The sequence below is a fragment of the Sylvia atricapilla genome, chromosome 10 (assembly GCF_009819655.1).
Source record: "Sylvia atricapilla isolate bSylAtr1 chromosome 10, bSylAtr1.pri, whole genome shotgun sequence".
NCBI classification, from domain to species: Eukaryota; Metazoa; Chordata; class Aves; order Passeriformes; family Sylviidae; genus Sylvia; species Sylvia atricapilla.
In genome coordinates this window covers 22,597,982-22,617,887 of record NC_089149.1, presented here as the reverse complement: position 1 = coordinate 22,617,887, position 19,906 = coordinate 22,597,982, and the positions used below count along the sequence as shown (strand labels likewise).

The 19,906-nt window shown below is 38.5% G+C and overlaps 1 protein-coding gene across 1 annotated transcript in view; it reads right to left on the bottom strand.

Annotated features, from left to right (window-relative positions):
- The window catches only part of COL4A3 (collagen type IV alpha 3 chain), a 58,579-nt gene that overhangs the window by 20,425 nt on the left and 18,248 nt on the right, over nucleotides 1–19,906 (bottom strand). Inside the window, exons 8-29 of the mRNA XM_066326282.1 lie at nucleotides 19,669–19,695; nucleotides 18,986–19,063; nucleotides 17,967–18,029; nucleotides 17,452–17,487; nucleotides 17,295–17,336; nucleotides 15,832–15,909; nucleotides 14,353–14,415; nucleotides 14,039–14,095; nucleotides 11,674–11,718; nucleotides 10,225–10,278; nucleotides 9,794–9,835; nucleotides 9,054–9,141; nucleotides 8,655–8,690; nucleotides 8,170–8,334; nucleotides 7,878–7,970; nucleotides 6,758–6,853; nucleotides 6,306–6,376; nucleotides 4,932–5,120; nucleotides 3,902–4,070; nucleotides 2,952–3,053; nucleotides 2,365–2,469; nucleotides 566–663 (exon numbers count right to left, since the gene is read on the bottom strand). Coding sequence (XP_066182379.1) covers nucleotides 566–663; nucleotides 2,365–2,469; nucleotides 2,952–3,053; nucleotides 3,902–4,070; nucleotides 4,932–5,120; nucleotides 6,306–6,376; nucleotides 6,758–6,853; nucleotides 7,878–7,970; nucleotides 8,170–8,334; nucleotides 8,655–8,690; nucleotides 9,054–9,141; nucleotides 9,794–9,835; nucleotides 10,225–10,278; nucleotides 11,674–11,718; nucleotides 14,039–14,095; nucleotides 14,353–14,415; nucleotides 15,832–15,909; nucleotides 17,295–17,336; nucleotides 17,452–17,487; nucleotides 17,967–18,029; nucleotides 18,986–19,063; nucleotides 19,669–19,695 — 1,797 coding nt within the window. The remainder of the gene's footprint in view (nucleotides 1–565; nucleotides 664–2,364; nucleotides 2,470–2,951; nucleotides 3,054–3,901; nucleotides 4,071–4,931; nucleotides 5,121–6,305; nucleotides 6,377–6,757; nucleotides 6,854–7,877; nucleotides 7,971–8,169; nucleotides 8,335–8,654; nucleotides 8,691–9,053; nucleotides 9,142–9,793; nucleotides 9,836–10,224; nucleotides 10,279–11,673; nucleotides 11,719–14,038; nucleotides 14,096–14,352; nucleotides 14,416–15,831; nucleotides 15,910–17,294; nucleotides 17,337–17,451; nucleotides 17,488–17,966; nucleotides 18,030–18,985; nucleotides 19,064–19,668; nucleotides 19,696–19,906) is intronic.

Below are 19,906 nucleotides of genomic sequence, written 5' to 3'. Positions count from 1 at the left end.
CACAAATGGGCACACACAGACAAAAAGAAATGCCACATTTTCAAATCATTTAGGTGTTAATATTTTGTTCAAAATGGAATCTTAATTACAGAGTAGTCACGAATCAGTAGATTAGCTTCTGTCATTCAGCAAGAGTGGCTGCAGTATTACCTCCAACCTACTTTCTTCATGCTTCAATTCAACAAGCTGCTGCTTAAATGAAATACATACTTACTCATCAATGACCTCCATCAAATATATACTTAATTGGATTTCTGAACAGACATCCTTTCAGCAGCTGAGGCCTTAATTTTTTTGCTGTAAGCAATGCAATATCCTCCTTGTGGTCTGAAAGCTGAAGTAGGAAAACATCCCAAACACTTGGAATTCTGAAATATTGTATTTGGATCTAAATTTTTTGGCTTGAGACCCTTTTTATAGAAAGAATTTAATTTCATAGTTTGTGCATAACTTGTCAAAAAATAAATGAATTCGTATATTTCTTACAATTTGTTATTTATTTGCTCAGTATAAAATTTAATGAATGGGACCTCTGGAAAAGCCTGTGCTGTATTTCTAACCAAACCTTTTGTCCTGGTTGTCCTAGGTTTCCAGCTCGGCCTGGATCTCCAATCTTTCCTTCACAACCTGGTGGCCCTCTGTCTCCTGCAAATCCTTTTTCTCCTGCAAAAGGAATTAAATGGCAGTGCAGATGCTTTATTTTACAAAAGGGTATTTGCATGTGTGAGGTCATGAGCCTCTGACATTAATGGAGCATACATGAGCTGAAGGGAGCATTGGTGAGGTCACACCTTGGGTGTCCAGCTCTGGTATCTCAGTTTAGGATGGACACTGAGTGCTGTGTCCAGCTCTGGCCTCAGTTTAGGATGGACACTGAGTGCTGTGTCCAGCTCTGAGATCTCAGTTTAGGATGGACACTGAGTGCTGTGTCCAGCTCTGGCCCCTCAGTTTAGGAAGGATATTGAGTGCTGTGTCCAGCTCTGAGATCTCAGTTTAGGATGGACACTGAGTGCTGTGTCCAGCTCTGGCCCCTCAGTTCAGGATGGACACTGAGTGCTGTGTCCAGCTCTGGCCCCTCAGTTTAGGATGGACACTGAGTGCTGTGTCCAGCTCTGAGATCTCAGTTTAGGATGGACACTGAGTGCTGTGTCCAGCTCTGGCCCCTCAGTTTAGGGAGGACATTGAGACCCTTGAGCACGTCCAGAGGAGGGAATGAGGCTGGTGAGGGGCTGGAACACAAACCCTGTGAGGAATGACTGAGGGAGCTGGGGTTGTTTAGCCTGGAGAAAAGGAGACTCAGAGGTGACCTTGTCACTCTCTACAACTCCCTGAAAGGTGGCTGTGCTCGGGTGAGGTTGGTCTTTTTGTCCAGGCAGCAACTGACAGAATGAGAGGACACAGTCTGAAGCTGCACCAAGGGAAATATAGGTAGGATATCAGGGAGAAGTTTTTTAGTGAAAGATTGATAAAGTACCAGAATGGTCTGCCTGGGGAGATGGTGGTCACCATCCCTGGATGTGTTTAAAGAAAGTCTGGATGTGACACTCAGTAGTGCCACATAGTTTAGTTGAGGTAGTGTTAAGGCATGAGCTTGATTCAATGATCTTAAAGGTCTCTTCCAACCCAGTGATTCTGATTCTGATCTTGATTTCGGAGTTGATGTGAAACACAGCAACTTGTTCCTTACACATTCACTCAAAATTGACTGTAACACTAGTTCTTATTACCTGATTTGAAGCAGTCATTTTTTTAAGTGAACCCATTCTGATGTCAGTTCCCTACTGTTCTCTTTAACAAGCAGCTTGGTACAAATTTTAGTATCTGAGCTTTTTCTGTTAACTCCTGTCCTTAAAGGATTATGAGAATTTCCTAGTATTTCTGGTGTTGAAAGGGAGTTATAACTTTGCATGAGGAATGACCAGATTTACAGTATTGAAAATGTCTTCTATTATCTGCACAATAGAGCAAGTATTGCATTGAACATAACCAAAACTGATTAAAAAGAAGGTACTGACACTTATAAAGCTCTGTCTCTGTAACACATATCCAGCTGAAGGAAATCTATCTGAATTAAGTACAGCACTCAGGTGAGACAGCTGCACCTGTTTGGGCAGTATTCCAGAAAGCATCAATGTAGTTTAAAATATTTTCCTACTGTCAGCTTTGATACTTGATACTCTGAAATACCTCAAAATATTTCAAACTTGCAATTTCTAAGACTTAAGGCAGTAAATTACAAGATGCTAAAAACACTTATCTGTCTGTTCATTAATTTATTTTTTAACTTGCTAATTATTTTAAGGTGTACTTTAAAAAAATATTGGGGTTTGCTTTTTTTAAAGAAGATCAAAAATTGTATTTTACCTTTTGGACCTGGGTTTCCAGGAAACCCAAGCCCTGGAAAGCCTGTGTCACCTGTTGGTCCTGAATGGCCTGGATCACCTGGCTGACCTCTTGCTCCAACTCTACCTGCAAAATAAATTAAACACACTGAATTATCTTATCACTGAACATCAGCCTGTAATATTATGTGTGTTATAGTTTATCATTATTAATAAGTACACAATTGTAGATTATATTAGAATTTAGACACTATTTCTCCACTGCAGGTTTTCACAGTTAAAATGCTAATTGCATTCACAGTATCAAAACATTTATGAGTCTGTGAGCTCAGTTTTTATGCAATCTGGCCAAATTCCAGACTTCCAGAAACAGCTACATGCAGACACAAATCTTCCATTTCTTGAGAGATTCCAAACACATTTTATAGGGGTAAGGCTTCCGACAAGAAGCAACTGTAAGAACAGAAGCTACCATAAAACTGTCAAAAAACTTCCTGTGATGATCAGGACAGTTTTAAGGACTACTGTTCTACAAAACTCAAGCAAAGATGCCTTACAGTTAAGGAATCTCTAATTCTAACTGTTTTACTGATTTAGTGCTGTGCTCACCAGGCATTCCTGGGGGTCCAGGTAAACCATGTGGTCCTTGAGGTCCTGGCAATGCAGGTAATGGAGGTAATGCAGTTGCCCTACTGGTCTCTCCTTTCAGACCTTCAGCAAATACATTATAAAATATTACAAAGGCATATAGTTTGGCAATATGTAGTCTCAACCATTTAAAACTATTAGTGATCAATCAACTTGGCTAAAAATATAATCTTCTACAGTTTCCATATTTCTGAAACTCCAACAGATTTTGAAAAGTCTTCACATCCTGGCTTAAATAAGTAAAATTATTTTATTGACACCTGCAGTCTTCCTCTCAGCCCTCCTGCAGTCTAGTGGAGATCCAGAAAAAGAGGCAAAGTCACCAGGAAAGTGATGCAACTAAGAACTGCTTAAATCTTTAACTCCAAGTCATAAAGGCTCAGTGGGCATGATCTTTAAGCAAGCTTGACTATATCTGCCACTCAGCTGAGTTCTTCCACTGGTATGTTTCCAGCACTCAAAAATTATTATGCCATTTACATCTAACCCTGCTGACTTAGATTACACTAATGGTAACAACTGGCTGCATATCTTAATAGTTTTTGTTTCCACAGTGTCAAGCACTGGAGCACACTGCCCAGAGATAACATGCTGTCTTTGCCCTTGGTGATTTTCAAGGACCAACTGGATAATGCCTTGAGTAACTTGGTCTGATATCATAGCTGTCGCTGTGCTGAGATGAAGTTCAGACTGCACAGAGTCCCTTCCAACCTCAGTTATCTTATCACCCTAAGACTTTTGCTACTATCTTCAGACATACCAAAGTTGGGACAATGCTGTTGGAAGTCCCATGGCAAGAAGAGGCGTCCCATGTTTCATAAATTAAGTCTTTGATTTCAATCTATCTCTGCAATTTTAACCAAGAACTCCTTAACAAAGGTAAAACACAGTAAAGTATGGAAGTTACAAACCAGCTTCTCCAGGTAATCCAGGTAGTCCAGGTATTCCTTTAGAGCCTTTAAAACCTCTTACTCCTTGTGGTCCATACCCTGGCAGTCCAGGAAGCCCCATTTCTCCAGGAAGCCCAAGTCTACCAGGAAATCCAGGTAGTCCTCTATCTCCTTTTGATCCAGCCAATCCCTAATGATTACACGTGTATACCAAGCATTACTTGCTTTCCACACCAGCTTTCTTAACAAAATGCCCATTTCTCTGACTATAATCTTGTATTATTTTAGTAACAGAGTAACTCTGATGATTTAAGTAATTTTTTCCTCTGATTAACCTGTGATTAAATGAATATAAATATGAATATCAATTATTAGAAACAGACGGCTATTAAGAGGGAAACACTACAAATAAATACAATTGCATGATTTTTTTCCCATCACTGTGTTGTGGCACTGTACACTTTTTTTCTGTTTTAAAATACATTTGGCAAAAAACCCAAACCCACCTCAGCTCTGACTCTCCTTGTACACTGTGGAATTGGTTTTAGAGACAGTTACATCTGAATAATGCTAATAGTGTCTCAGCCAACATAACACAACAATAATTGTTAGTTTTTGTTTCTGCTAAGCTCTGCTGTAACAATTCTAGTTTTATGGTCAGTTCTCACTGAAGATTAACCCATAAAGACTGAACAGGAAGTATTTGAATTATTAAGCATTATAAGTAGTCAGGAAAATACTTTTTAAAAGATTTTATCCATCATGGAAATCCAACAAAATGCTTCAATATCCAAACTAACACCTTACTAGACTGCTGAGGTTTTTCAGCATTGTGTACCTACACTGTCCTCATCTCTCTCTGGTATTACATCAGAATATTTCCTCTGCTTCATTCATGCATCTGCTTGTTACAGCTGAGGACAGTACCCTCACTCAGGTAGGGGATATTCAGCTGAAGTATCTGAATAGATTAAACAGATTGTTGTACAAGACAAAACACTGACATAGGTTTCCATGACTTCCACAGTAATTGCAAAAAGTGCATACCCACCTCTTCACCTTTAGAACCCTTGGATCCTTTAGGGCCAGGTCTTCCCAGAAATCCACTTGAACCTCTTCTTCCTTTGTCTCCCCTGGCTCCCGGGTCTCCTCGCTCACCTTTTGGCCCTTCTGGATATACATATCCTGGCTCACCTTTTGATCCTTTACGTCCTTGATTTCCTCTAAAACCTGGAGGTCCCTAGAATAGAGTTATCAAAAGAATTTCAGTGCTAGATGTATGTCATCTGTTTTGAAGTTTTCTTTTTCTTAAAATTAAATACCTCAGAGGGTATTTAATATCCTTATTCTCATTTTTATTCTCTGAAATAGCACACTTCAATGAACAGGGTTTTGGGTTTTTTGTCTTTTCTTTTTCTCCTGCCTTTACTTCTTTTGACAAGACTACCATTTCATCTGTGCTACTACAAGCAGGAGTAACGTAGCATAATTTAACAGGTAAGATCATGGCACAAAAACAAGGACTTTAAGACCTAGTTAGAGATTTCTCCTCCACATAGGGATATTTCCCCAGGGACACTCTAAGTGCCATAGCTGCCTCTCTTCAGAGTTAACTTCCCTCTGGCTCCTCTGCCCCACAGGTTACAAAGAGGTATACTATCCCAGCTGAAAGCACACTGGGCCGTAGTGACCTTGGGCTCATGAACTCTTAGGGGGCTCCTGGCAAAGCCTGTTAGCAGACTCATTCTGCATCTGTACAGCTACCACCACAACAAACACTTGTGCATGATTTTTTATTGGACAGCACTGGCTGTAATTTCCCATAAATGATTACTACTACAGGCACAAGTCAGCACAACCAAATGACATGTGTGTGGCAGCAGGTGGCAGACCTCCCTCTTCATAACATTTCCCAGGAGAGAGTGTCCTTTGCACCCCTGAAAGAGGGTATGATGGGAAGCCAGTTTCTCTGCACTGCTGGGGCTTTAGCAACTCCTGAGTATGCTGGAAACAAGAGAAGCAAGAAGATCGCAGCTGACAAAGATCACAGCACACAAAATCTATATATATGCTTTACAGTCACTGCCATGGTTATTGAATTATAGAAAGGAACTATAGACTACATATACCAAACAGAACAAGCTGTCTCAGCACCATGAAATGCAGCACAGGTTAATCACACAGGTATTTATTTACCTGCCTCACTGCCTGGGCTAACTTGCTGCACTGAGCAACCAGGCTTATGTAAAGCTGTGTGAGCCATACATCATATTCTCTGCCTTGCCTCCCATGCTGACACATTCATTACTACAAGAAAAAACCTGTTGAGATCACCCAGTATGACACCGCATGTAACACTAGCCATGAGATTTCTCTGAAATAATTCTTGTGGAATCTGAATGTTAATCTGAAAAAACAGTCTTACTTGAGCCCCTGGAAACCCTGGTGTTCCTGGAGAACCTGGAGAACCTTTTGGACCTATTGTTCCTTCTCTACCTGCAAAAGAAACAATAATACTTTGTAACACTAATACAGTTATATTTTGTAAAGAAAAATTAAAATAAGGACATGGATTCTGGCAAGCTCCAATAACTGCACCCAGCATTCAGCATTTCTGTTGTTACATTGACTACTCATCACAGACTGAGCTGGCTTCAGGCTTCACCTAAAGCTTATCAGCACTCTGAGCTCTGATCTTTTAGGGCTTGTGCTCATATCAGCAGAGGGAGCTGCACCAGGCTCTCACACTCCCACACTCTCACACACCTCAGGGCTAGTTCAAGAACTGCAGGCTGCAGACATGCCCACACCTGATTCTCATGCTAAAAGCAAAATCATTTGCACTCCTACTATCCTGTTAGGAACAAGATAATTTACCAGGAATGCCATCCCGACCACGAGGTCCAGGAGAACCAGGAAGACCGGGCAATCCCGGAACGTAGCTACAGTCAGTACACACACCAGCATCATCACCTAGCATGAAAGGAAATCATTAGTTGCTCCATAGCAAGTAATTTTCAAGCTCAACTAATGTGTGACTTAGTTTGTTACAGCTGACACTTTTTGGCCAGGAGCGTCATGGCCAAATAAATCATGGCCTTATTTTTGTTGGAAGATCACTTCCAACACAGTACTAAATTACCTGTGGCCATTAAATGAATGGTCAGAAACATTTGGTTTAAAACTCTTGATTTTTTCAAGTCACATTTTAGCAACTAATTTGGATACAGTCACTCTACTAACAAGCCAAATTCTCTCAAAAGAAGTAAGGGACATACACTTTCAACTAACACAGCTCTGTAATATTCAGGGTCATTCTAGTGACAAGCAAAGGGCAGAGATTCAGCAGCTCCTGTGGGTAGGAGTTGCAGATTCTTTCAGAGACAAACTGTCAGCAAGACCATAAAAACAGGACAGTACAAAGCCTTGCCAAACCGTAGTAACTGTTTGTTCCAGTGAAGATACACACCCTGCCACAGTTCTGGACAACCAGTGTGGAGCACTGGCACATCACCACTCTTTCAGTTGGTTTAAAGGGAGGAAGACATCTCACTACCCCTAATGAATGTCTGTCACCTCCAGTTTGCCTGCTTTTCATTGTTTGCACTTTATTCTCATGCAGCTTCAAGAAAACTGGGTATATTTTTAAAACTTATCTATTTTGTTTACATCTTTCTCCTCTGGGAGGAGAAAGATGATTGATGGTGATGTTCACCAACGAGGTCAAAGAGGTGGCAACCTGTGTAGCCAATTTTTTGCCTGCTTGTCAAAGTGTATATAAAATGCAGTCAGAAAATTAAAGGAGAACTTTCCTGCTAACCTTTCTGCTACCTGCTCATTCTTTCGTGTCCCTAATCACAACAAATGTTCTTAAAACTTTGAACTCAGCAAATTACTTAAGAGGTAAATTAAATTGAAAAAAAAAAATCTAATGAGGATCCATGAAGATTACAGGACTGTACCACCTACTTCTGAGTGACAGTTATCTGAAACTGACCTCTCATGCCAGTATCTCCTGGAGGTCCCGGGGGTCCTGTACACCCTGGCTCTCCAGGAAGCCCTGGTAGGCCAGTTCCAAATGTTACTCTACCTGTTAATGAAATGAGCATGGCATTACATCACAGATTATTCAGACAAATCTCTATTTGCTAAGGGAGAAAAAAGTTGCAGGTATGAGCTCAAAACAGTATTCTGATCCTTACAGGTCCCTTCCAACTTGAGATACTCAACAATTCATTTAAAAGAGAGAGCTACCTGGAAAAATCCAAAACACCTGCAACTAGAAGTACCTGGTTCTCCTGGGGGACCTGGTAATCCAACAGAACCAGGCCTGCCAGGAATACCAGGCAGTCCTGGAGGGCCAACAATACACAAGCCAATTTGTCCTTTCTCTCCTTTTGCTCCTTTTGGCCCAGGAAATCCTGGGGGACCTCTCAGACCAGGTCTTGACACACCTAACCAAAGGGGAAAAAATACAAAAACAGAGTTAAAGAAGAAATGGCATTTCAAAGCTAAGTAAGTATTCAATAGGATGAGGGACAGAACACCAAGTTCATCCCACAAATCTTTTTTATCTTGAAATATATTAATCAAAGTAAGAATCTACAGGCATTTAAAAATTATCTTTAACCTAAGTACTTGAGCCATCAGAGCTCTTGGGTGACAATATTTTAGCACTTAGAGATATTTTTCAAGTCTTAAAGAAATTAATATTTGACAAAGCTGATTCTGTGCAACAGACAGGAAGAACAATGTATTTTACTATTACATATACCTGGTCTACCAGCAGCTCCAGGAGGACCCTGTGGCCCTGGAAAAGCAAGATATTAAAAACTTGAGTTAAGCCACTCTATACTTTACAAAGTCACTATTCAATAGCATTGAATACAAACTTTGGTCTTTTGAATTTTAAGCTTAAAATTTAAAATAAGAACTTGGTTTTACCTGAGTAGGCATCTACCACTCATGCAACTGTTGCACACTGGGAATTATTTTTAAGGGTAAATAATGCTATAAATCAAAAACCTCAGGATACACTTCAAGTCAGCAATTACATGCCAGTTTAGGAAATATTCTTGCAAAGGCAAAAGAAGGTTGCTCAAAATTAGTCTGCAATAAGCCCTTTGAGTGGACTGTTCTTGCTATAGGATTGTAGTTTTGATGTCCCACTCACCAGGGATGCCACGTTGACCTTTTGGTCCTGGAGGTCCGGGGGGTCCCTCATCCCCTTTTTCACCAGCCACGTAATCATAATACTCCGTCTCAAGAGAAAGGTGGTAAGAAAAGAGAGTTGCAAGAATGAAGAGAGAAGCACAGTACCTCACATTGAATCTTATTCATAACTTTGATGTTCTGACATCACAAGACCTTACTAATCACAAGCAACCAGAAATGAAATCATAGCTGTTATTAGCAGCTGTGTTTTTTGATATCTATCAATATCACAAACCCTTCAGCTTTTTACAAAGCTATTTCTTCGGAAAAATTTAGGCAGGAGGTTTCCACTAGGTGCACATGAAGCCTTTAGGAAAGTCACTAGGGAGACAGCATGACTAAACAGGAAAACTGTAATCATACCAACTCTTGCTTTCTTTAAAAGGTGTTCTTAGGATTTTAACATTAAGGTCCCCTGTTCTGGAAGTGATTAGAAATTGGTTTAAATATTAACTCCTGTGAATTTTTGTAACTGTTCTTTGGCAGTCCAATCTCCTGCCAAAATTGCTGGATCCAAGTGAGGTCTAACCAGGCACAGATGCTGTATACAATTCCATATGAAGAAAGATCTCATCTGTTTGAGAATCCCAGCAATAGCTGTACTTTGCACAGGACATCCATTATTGCCTCATGCAAACAATTTGGATTATTCTTATTATAAGGGTATAGAAAAATTATATGTGAAGGTAATTTACTTACTCGACCACAAGCTCCAGGTGGTCCAGGGTTTCCTTTCATCCCCTTCATCAGAGAACACAGACAGGTTTGTTTATTGAAAACAACACAAGGAATGACATTTACCCACTGTTACTTCAGTACATTGATCAAAACATTAAAGAAAACCAACTGTTCCTGACCAGTCCTTCACCACCCCATCTCTGTTCCTTACACAACAATTCAGCTGCATGCACCAAAATGTACAGGACATCATGAGCAGATATAGATGGACACCAGTTCAAATACACTGTTTGCTTCAGCTGATCCATTCCCTATTCCATGATACCCTTACTTGTCATCTCTTAGGCCAAGTGAAACATATTATATAGACAGTGATAATAAAGTTATATAATAACTCCCAAACATATCTTATCCTCATCCTCAAAAGCAATAACAAAACCATTGGACAATACCTTAGCTCCTTGCCTTCCAGCCAGTCCTGGCTTGCCCTGTTCACCCTTTTGTCCCTGCAGGTGACAATACACAATTTTACAAGGATTAATCTTTTTGCACTGACAACAGTAAGATTTAAAATGTAAGGCTTTAATCTTTCATAGTGATTGCAAAGTGAATGCAACTCGCTCAGGAGAAGACACTGCAGTGAAAGACCCAGTTTGAGCTCCATGTCTGTAGGAAAAGCTGCAGGTGTCCCATTCAAACCTGCTTTTATCACAGCACACTCCAACACTCCCAAGGGGAAGCTGCTCTGCATGGCACAAGTGTAGGATTCTCTAATCTGTTCTCCCTCTGTTAACTATTTCTGAAGAGGAGAAATGGCACACAATGCAAGACTCTCCCATTCAACACGCTCCTCCAGAACTTGCTCAGTCTGAGGGATGGTGCTGATCTCAAGAGGTGTCAGCAGCACCAGGAGGGAAAACAGTGCAGACTAAGGCTTGCTGCAAGTGAATACAGGCAAGGGAGAGGGACTTTTTGGAGGCTTGTGGAGCTGAATGCACTGCTAGTGAGTAGAGCTGAAATGGGAACAGAGAAATGTCTTTGCCATGACTGAAAATTTTCTTTCTGTTAGCTGAGGAAGTAGAGCTTTGTGGCCTGTCATTCAGTGTTCTTTGTCAGACTGGAATGTGTTTAGGCTTCCTGTGAGGGATGTTTTAGCATGACAAAGATGATGTTATGTAAAACACAAGTGCAGTGGGCTATTCTGGCAGCAAGAATTTTGTTAAGATGTTTATAAGGTCACTAAGACTCTAATGATGTTGTGAAAGTAGAGATGAAGTAAAAAAACCCCTGATATTTAACTGAATACAAACACGTTTGAACAACCTCAGCTTTCAAATTAGTACATAAATGAGACTATTTTGCTTCTAAAATGGCATATTTTAAGAACTATATGTTGAAAAAATTATATTTTAATAGCTATTAGTCATCTTCTTTCAGGCCAAGACAGCCATGACTCTGACAATAACTTCTCTTCGTAAAACAATGTCTTTGATCCTAGTGAATAAAAACTATTAATTTCTCTTCTTAATTTATGTTAAAGAGAAGGTACAACTTTTTAACAAAAAATTTCAATGTGACTAAACAGAAAAACCTCAGTAGAATTAATTTTGCTTAACTTGGAGTGTATCTCAAACTCATTAGATAGTCAGCAGCAAGCAACAGGTCTTTTTATTTGCCATAGAAACAATGACATCTATGAACTGAGCCTCTGTCTCCTGCACAAAAATCTGTGAGGACATGGTATATTCCAAGGCCAGCTGCATGAAGGAGACATTTCAGTGTATGCAAATCAACATTTTGAAACACATTTCACAATGAGAGAAAAGCTGTGACAGGAAGACAGAATGGTCATAAACAGATGACTATCACTTAGAAAACATGTCAAAGACTTCCTTCATTACCGGTAAGCCAGGTGGACCTGGGGCACCTTCTTTTCCAGGCTTCCCCTACAAAGGAAAAATGTAAAATAAAATTTAAAAAATAAAGTGAGGATATTGCAGTCAAAGAGCATAGCAACTCAATGCTATGCACATAACTGTAAACTGTGTGAACTGTAAAAAGCAATTAAGGCTATTTTAAAGTATTCATTAATCATAAAGTTCAAAAAACTACAAAACAGGTACTAAGATATTCCATTGACATTCCTCCTCCTGTGGAGGATAATTTGTGCTGGATTCTGACAGTATAAAGTGCCATGCAGGTGCAGAAAGCTTGGTGAAAAATCAGGTTCTTGCAGAAACAAGACAAATGAGAATACAGCAGCAAGCCATGGTGAGCTTGGAAGGACACTGAAGGAAATCTCTCTAAACCCCATTTCCTCTATGGGACAACTTGAGGAGAAATTACTTGATGAAAAGGAATAGGGAGTGCATTTCAATGGTATCTGAAGCAGGGCAGTATATAGAAAAGTGAAAACAGAAGGAGGCAGAATGCCAGAGGTGTCTACTGCTTTCCATGCTTTTCCATGCTTTCCATTTGGCAGCATCTGCTGGGGTCCTGCATCTTGGGTGGCAACAAGAAATAATTGTTTGAGCAATTCATAACAACAAAATAAGGAGACAAAGGGAAGGGAGGCAAAGGGGAAAAATGGGGACAGAAACAGAATGAAACAAAGTGAAATCATGATCGCATGGATGCCTTACTTGCCACCTTGAAGGGAGAAATGAGGAAAAGCTGGTTCATTAAAATCCACATCAGGAAGGCAGTGAAAAGATAAAAGCAGGGTGGAGGGCAATTAAAAACTCAGAACAGGGAAAAAAGAACGTTTTAGAATTTTTTATAGAATAAATTAATTACATTAAAAAAAAATTAAAAAGACCACACCACGAATTAGGATGTAAGCAGCAGAAAAAGACAGGAAAATATGTCAGAATTTAAAAGATAAGAAGCAGAATAGAATGATGGCCCCACAAGCTCAAAACTCACTTGCACAAAATAGTATTTTTTCCCTAGAATGCAAAATCCACAGCAATTTGATATTTTGCACTCACTGATGTAATGCAAGAAAATGTTTTGTTTTCTTTTTAGAACAGTTAATCAATCAATGTCTTAACAATACTTCATTAGCATTCTCCAAGACCAGTACACAAAAAAGCAAGGATGCTTCACCAGTCCCTCCACAAGGAGGAGTTGATTAAGAAGAGTTCTAAAAAACACACTGCATGACAGAAGAAGGCTTTTGAGAACACAAGACAATGTGGAAGAAACACAGAAGATGGAGGATTAATAACACACTTTGGAGAGCAAGAACTTCTAGAAGTTTACACTAGTAACTCAAATTGAAATTTTCATTATGTATAGGAATAATAAAAATAACCATCAAGTTGCTCTCTGACATCATCATTGTTACAACACCATACAACTGAAGAAAGAACAATCCTCAGGTAGTACCAGGGTCTTGTCTTGTTATCTTTCCTTGTGGAAGAAAATGGATTGCAACCACAAGAAGTATGAGAAAAGTTTCAAAAATATACACATTTGAACCGAATGAAATAATTAATTTTTGAAAAATAATATTTTAAAATTATTTTTTGTGAAAATTATTTTTCTTAGTATTGCTTTCATAATGTATTCAAAATCTGTATTCAGAAAATGTCACAAAACATTTTGATTTTTTGGACTATTTAAGGGTTCTCCCCTGGTTACACATCGCTAATTTATTGTGATTAGTAGTTTTAGTTACTAAGACGTTGCATCTGTCACTGATTAGTATTTATCTCAAAGATTGAAAGGCATTTAAATGAAAATAATAGCTTTTCATTAATTATATTCCAAAAATATATAATCAGATAAATTGTATTTTAATGTGCATAGTTTTTAAAATAAATATTTTCTCATATACTATGCTGTTAACAGAGTAACTCTTAGGCAACTTTCTTCATGTCTCCACACAGCTGCTGGTTGAACAAACTAAATGAAGTCTACTGCCTTAAGTAAACCCAGTGTTTTCTCTTCTACTTATACCCTTGCACTGTAAAGCTAGTACATGTCTAGCTGAGCACTTTTTAATTAAGTTTCAACAGGAGAACCTTTATAGAAAAAAAAAAAATAGAAACATACTCACAATCAACTGACCTTCACTCCAAGTACACATGTAAGTACAGTCACTTGACTTCCAGATCTTGTCTAGTTTACTGCAGAAAAGAGCTTCTAAATCTAAGCAAATATGCTCTGAGTAGCAAAGAGACATAAACTGGACAGCAACACTAGCTCAAAACTGTTTTTCAGAAAGGACTAACACATATGTATCCAACTGTTTGCACACACCTGTGCTCCTGGTTCTCCTCGGTCACCCTTTTCACTTTGAGAATCACCAACAGGCCCCTGGAACAAAACCACACTGAGGATACTCATGTTTTAAAACTCACATTTTTTTTAAGTTAAATATATATTTATAATATTTTATCTTTAAAAAATACAGTTGGAATGCTGTTATTAGGTATTTTATTCTATTAATTAGTTCTATTCTTGTCAGTAAAGGTTGAAATAATTAGTGTAAATACTGGTCTTTAAAACATAGCATTTATTAGGTGATGCTGCCTAAGCATCTGGATTTAAGGGTTTTACTTCTGCTCACTTACTGTAAACCCCATTGGCCCTGGGGGTCCTCTTGATCCTTTTTCTCCTTTTTCTCCTTTCAAGTCCTATTACACAGAAAAGAAGAGCTTACTGTGGTGTCTTGGAATTTTCTATGCTTACCATTTCAGTCTGGTTCTACAAATGGGAAATCTTTATGTCACCAGCAAGATTCTTTGAGCAGAGATGTTTCTACTCAACTGACTACATCAGTGGTCCTGCCTAAGTCTGTGATGTTTGAAAAAAGGAACTGTTTCTGCACATTTCAGAATAGAGCTAGGTCAAAGCAATCTACCTGTGACTGTATGCAAAGGGACTGTAGTAAATATCCCCACAAATGGCAGCAAGAAACAAGCAAAAACCCAAATAAACCTTAGTTACTCCACTGGAGCTAAAGTTACTTTCAAGACATAATTGCAGTGGCTACCTACAGCATCCTGGTCTCTGTGGGTGCAAGATTAGATTATACTACAGTGTAGGACCACATCCTAGGGTCACTGTAAAGCCAAATTTCATGGACTGTCTAATTATTACCTGGTTAGACTCATGCCCCAAACTATGCAACGAATTTTGAGAGGTTTCTAAAACGTAATGTCCAATGTTGCTGAAACACTGCCATTATCTAATGATAAGCCACCACAGCTGTGACTAGGTGCTCTAGGTGCTCTGTATTTGATTTGAACAGGGAGAGCTGGGGTACCTAAAAGCTGAACCTTGCTTCTGCCATCTTTCTCCTCCCTCCCCAATTCAGTCTTGATGCAAAATTCCCTTTTTTTTTAGCACATAACAGAGAGGAACTTTGGATGACTCCATAGATTAGACGCAAATTACTTAAGAAAAATGGAATCAAGAACATAAAGACTTGTCCTGTTAACATGTGAATACATAAAATTCTATCAACTACTGCTGTGTAATTTCTATATAAGGAAACAATGAAAGAATTTTAATTCACAAAGCAACACTTAAAGCTGAATCAGCCATTTCCTTCCGTATTTATTGTCTTTCCAACACTTTCCATGATTACTCATGTTTCAGTAAAATTAATGAGAAAACAAACTACAAAATGTACATGAACATACTGTAAGCTTTTGTGAAACTCTGGTAGCTCTGAGTCTGACATTCTCAGCGCCAAGGCCCAGAGGTCAACAGAGCTGTGGCTTTGATAGCCATTCAGAACATCCATGTGGATTTGGTGAAGCAGAAGTGATTCATCCTCACGTACTCAGAGATCCCCAGCAGGTGGGGTGCTGGTAAGCAAGAAGCATTGCACTGGCATGTGCAGATGTGCAGGTGAGCACACAGGCTCTGCTGAGCTGGCTCTACACAGACACTCTAAGAGACCTTAGAATCCAAATAAACAAGTCTGAGAAATGTTAGGATGGGTAAAAGGAAATGTTGTCAGAGCAGTGAAGAAGATAACATCCTCTCAAAGTAAAACCTAGTGAGATGGCTGATCTGAATGTGACGTTTAACAATTTCACTACCGTCATGTTGTCTGGTCCGCTTAACGTCACAATAACAGTTCCTGGGGGCCCAGGGGGTCCAGTTAACCCAGTGTCACCCTTGAAAGAAAAAACAAAAATGCAGCAAATTATAAGCAGTGTGTTTCTGTTACTTCAAATTACTGCTGCTAAACTTTTGATATTGTGAAAATTCTTCTGTCATTGCACTCAGGCATTAATCCAGTTAACACTTCCCTTTGCCTTTTATATCACAGTAAAAAAGATATATGGAAGATTTAACCCTCCCCTAGCTGATTAATATAAAAATGAACATGCTGATTTCTGTTAAAGCTTCTAGAAACAATTTAAATTCTTAATCCTATTTGTTTGTTACAGAATGGTTTTCACTCTAAATCAAGTAAAAAATATCGCCTTGACTACAACATTTCTCTCTAAATTGTGTCAATCAGTAAATTATATGAACTGTCTTTGGTGACATCCTCCAAACTGCAGTCTGGGTATTCTTGGGAGATCACAGAATCATGGTGCTAACAGACAAAATAAGGTTCCACGTGTCCTTGACTGACAACATTAGTAGTGAAGTGCACTTTTTCATTTAAGATCTTTCAGAACTGGGAAAGTCCTCAGTGTGATCCTTCCTGTGGAGCTCAACAAAACAATATCCACAGTTTCCAGTGATTTTAAGCCAGTGGAATGCTTTTGCACAAATCTGCAGCACAACAACCAAGAATGTGTTGCCCTTTCTTAAGAAACAAGATGTTCCAAGGTCACCTGAGCTACAGCTAATGAAAAACAAGGTCTATAGGCAATTTTTTTTCCCCAAGAAACTCCTAGCACATTCCTGGTAGCGATTACAAATGTTTAAACCAATCAAAGCTGCAACTGTACAGGTCAATCAGCATAAGTGTGAGATGCCCAGACTTCTTGCAAGGGCATTCAGATTGACTGCACTGCTCCTGCACCTGCAGGCTGGGTGCTGAGAGAAAATGGGGGCATTTGCAGTAATTCCTCGCTTAAGTTTACATGGAATACAAAGTAAGAACAGGAAAGACAATTTATTCAATTTTTATTCAAAATCTGGAGTTTTTCTCCCATGACATGGGTTGACACTGAAAGTATACTGGCCAGAAATCATGAGACTGCAAATGCTATATATTTACCAAGGTTTATCTGCTTAGATAAGTATTAGGAGCACTACACTAATTATATGTATTAATTTAATGCCATGTGTTAGTAAATGTTAATTACTGGCTTCTCTTCAGTGTCTAATCTTCTGTCTAGACATTTATATCATTGGCTCTTATGTGAAAACATTTTGACCTTAGCATTGCCATGTTTCCATTTTTCAACAAAAGACTCCCACGTGTACCGAAAATTTGCATTTCACAGTACTTACTTCCCCAAACATTTCATCATAGCATATCAGAAAATGCAGAAAAGAGAAACAAAGCTTATAAAAGGTTTAAAGCTTCTTATGAAATTACCTTTCTTCCTTTGGCTCCTATTACTTTCAGTCCCATAAGACCCTGAAAAGAAATCCCCGAAGTTATTTATTTATTTTACAAGCACATACATTAAACATACGTTAATTTATGTTACACATAACAGAATTTTTCATTTTTATTACTAATCTGAGACTACCTTAGGTCCAGGAGGTCCTGGCATCCCTGGCATGCCCTAGAAAAAGGAAAAAAAATCCTCAGCTAAAAAACTTATCATCTTTTTCTCTGATATGGGTGTTTTGAAATACCCAATTTTCACAGAACTTATATAATATTTTTACTCTTTCTTCCACCTTTACAACTGCAAGTCATTGCCAGTGGGTGACAGATTGTTTACACAGTCTTGCTGTAAGCCTATACATCTATCAATGTTGTGCATATTAGTATTTAGAGTGAATTAATGGCTGTTCATTTGAAAATTAAAATTTATGCCTACATGGACAAGGGATGCTTTTGAAAATACAGAAATTATCATGCATAAAAATAATCAAAAGAAACTTAAAAAAATCAGATGTGTGCAGAAGAACATGGTTTTCACATGCACGTGTCTAGACCTCAAATAAGTCTGGGAGAGTCAAGTACTTGTATCTCTTAATTCCATAGGGTTTAGGGAAAATCAAAGGTCAAAGTAACAAGTGAGACATAAATTCATACTAAAGGTCCTGGAGGGCCCTGTGGTCCAAGTTCCCCAGGATATCCTTGAGCACCCTGGGCACCCTGCATATTAAAAAAGAAACAGGAATAAATCTCCTGGCAAGATTATCAGCAAAACACAACACTAAATTCAAAGAACTGAGTAAGAAACAGAAGAGCAGCTCTGCTTCTGAATTTCCTTTTCCTATCTCAGGAGAACACAGAAGCATAATTCTTCCTCACTGCTTTATTGTTTGTCATATGTTTTGAAACACAAGAAAAAAAACACCTATTCTAAAACTAAACTAGCCAACTGAGGACATAAGTCCTCTGAGAAATGTAGACTCATAATTCATTTATGGATTATGGTCCTACTAATAAGCCAATTATGGTTCCTAATAAGCCTTCAAACCTTCAAATATTCTATGCAATAAACCCTATGCTTTAAAGCTTTTTTTTTTCCGAAGAAATGGAAAATTGAACATTTTTATTTTCTTTTTAATTTAATGCTGTTTATTCCAATAGTCAGAAGAAATGTCAGCCCTGTCTTTCCCTGAACATGTTAATGTTCACTCTTGAAATATGGACCATTCTTTGTACTCTAGAAGCTGAGCGGGTCTAACCTGTTCAGTCATAATTTGAATGAGAATTTTAGCAGTTGATTTGATGGCCATTATAGGTCCCTTCCAACTGAACTATTCTATTCTATTCTATTCTATTCTATTCTATTCTATTCTATTCTATTCTATTCTATATGTGTAGGGGTAAACTCATAGAGCTGTAACCAGTTGTTCTCCCACTAAAAACAGTACCTGAAGTACTGTTTTTCTGCAATCTGGCCTGCAAACTGACTGGTTTTGGTTTAGAAATCAGTGGCACAATAATAAAAAATACTGTATCTATATTAAATAAACAGTACACTTAAATTATGCGAAATACAATATAATTTTAATACATACTCATGTTATACAGAATGTGTTTATACATATTACTGTGTATTTTTATACATGTCTATCTTACCACCCCTTATTTTGAGTTACCTGGAGCCCAGGCATTCCTGGTAATCCAGGATCACCTTTTGCACCATACTCTTGGCTATATCCCTCTGCAGGGCACCCCTGGACAATTAAATAAAAAGAAATATAAAAAAGTTATGCTGTAGAACTCTGTAGTGCAGCAAATCTTCTTCACTTTGTAGGCAAAAAAGCAGCATCAGAATTGCATAATGATGGAAACTGTCCACTATGGATGGTTCTACCTTTAAAAAAGCTTTTCTGAAACTAAATGTACATTTTGCAGGCCTTCCAGTTCTCTGTTAGGAGCAGTCTTCTTTTCAGATGTACCCCCATTACTCATGCACAATCTTTGCCTTCAACTGATTTTTTTTACTTTTAATGCCTTTAAAACACTCTCTAGTGCATCTGCAGCTTTCCATATGAATTCATGAACTGTTTGGGGGAGGAGCTTAGTTCTTTTTGTGCTTGAAAATGTTTAATTCATTCCATGCAATAATAGTAGTAAGACTAATCTCAAAATTTATAGACCGTTTTGCCACCTGAGGTGAATGCTACTAGGACAAAGGAAGCACCAAACTTCGTGGTTGCTACTTCTGGAAGGTAAACCTTCTGTTTCCCATGAATTCAGAGGTTAAGAGCAACAAACATACACACAAATTGTTGATAAATCAATAAATTCTTTGTGTAATATGATGCAAATAACTGACCTTCTCTCCTTTGATACCAGCAACTCCCTAGGAAAAAGAACAATCGTATGAAAACAGAAAAATAAAAGAGTGCTGAAATAACACATTCTGAATATTGTCTAAGCTTGGTGTTCTTCAGGTGATTTATTTTCATCAAGAAGGTGCATAGCCAGGTTCATGTTTACTGGGCTAGTCTTCAATATGAGAAGAAAGAGCATATTGTTAAAGAATAGTCAATCTTACAGGCACAACTCTACAA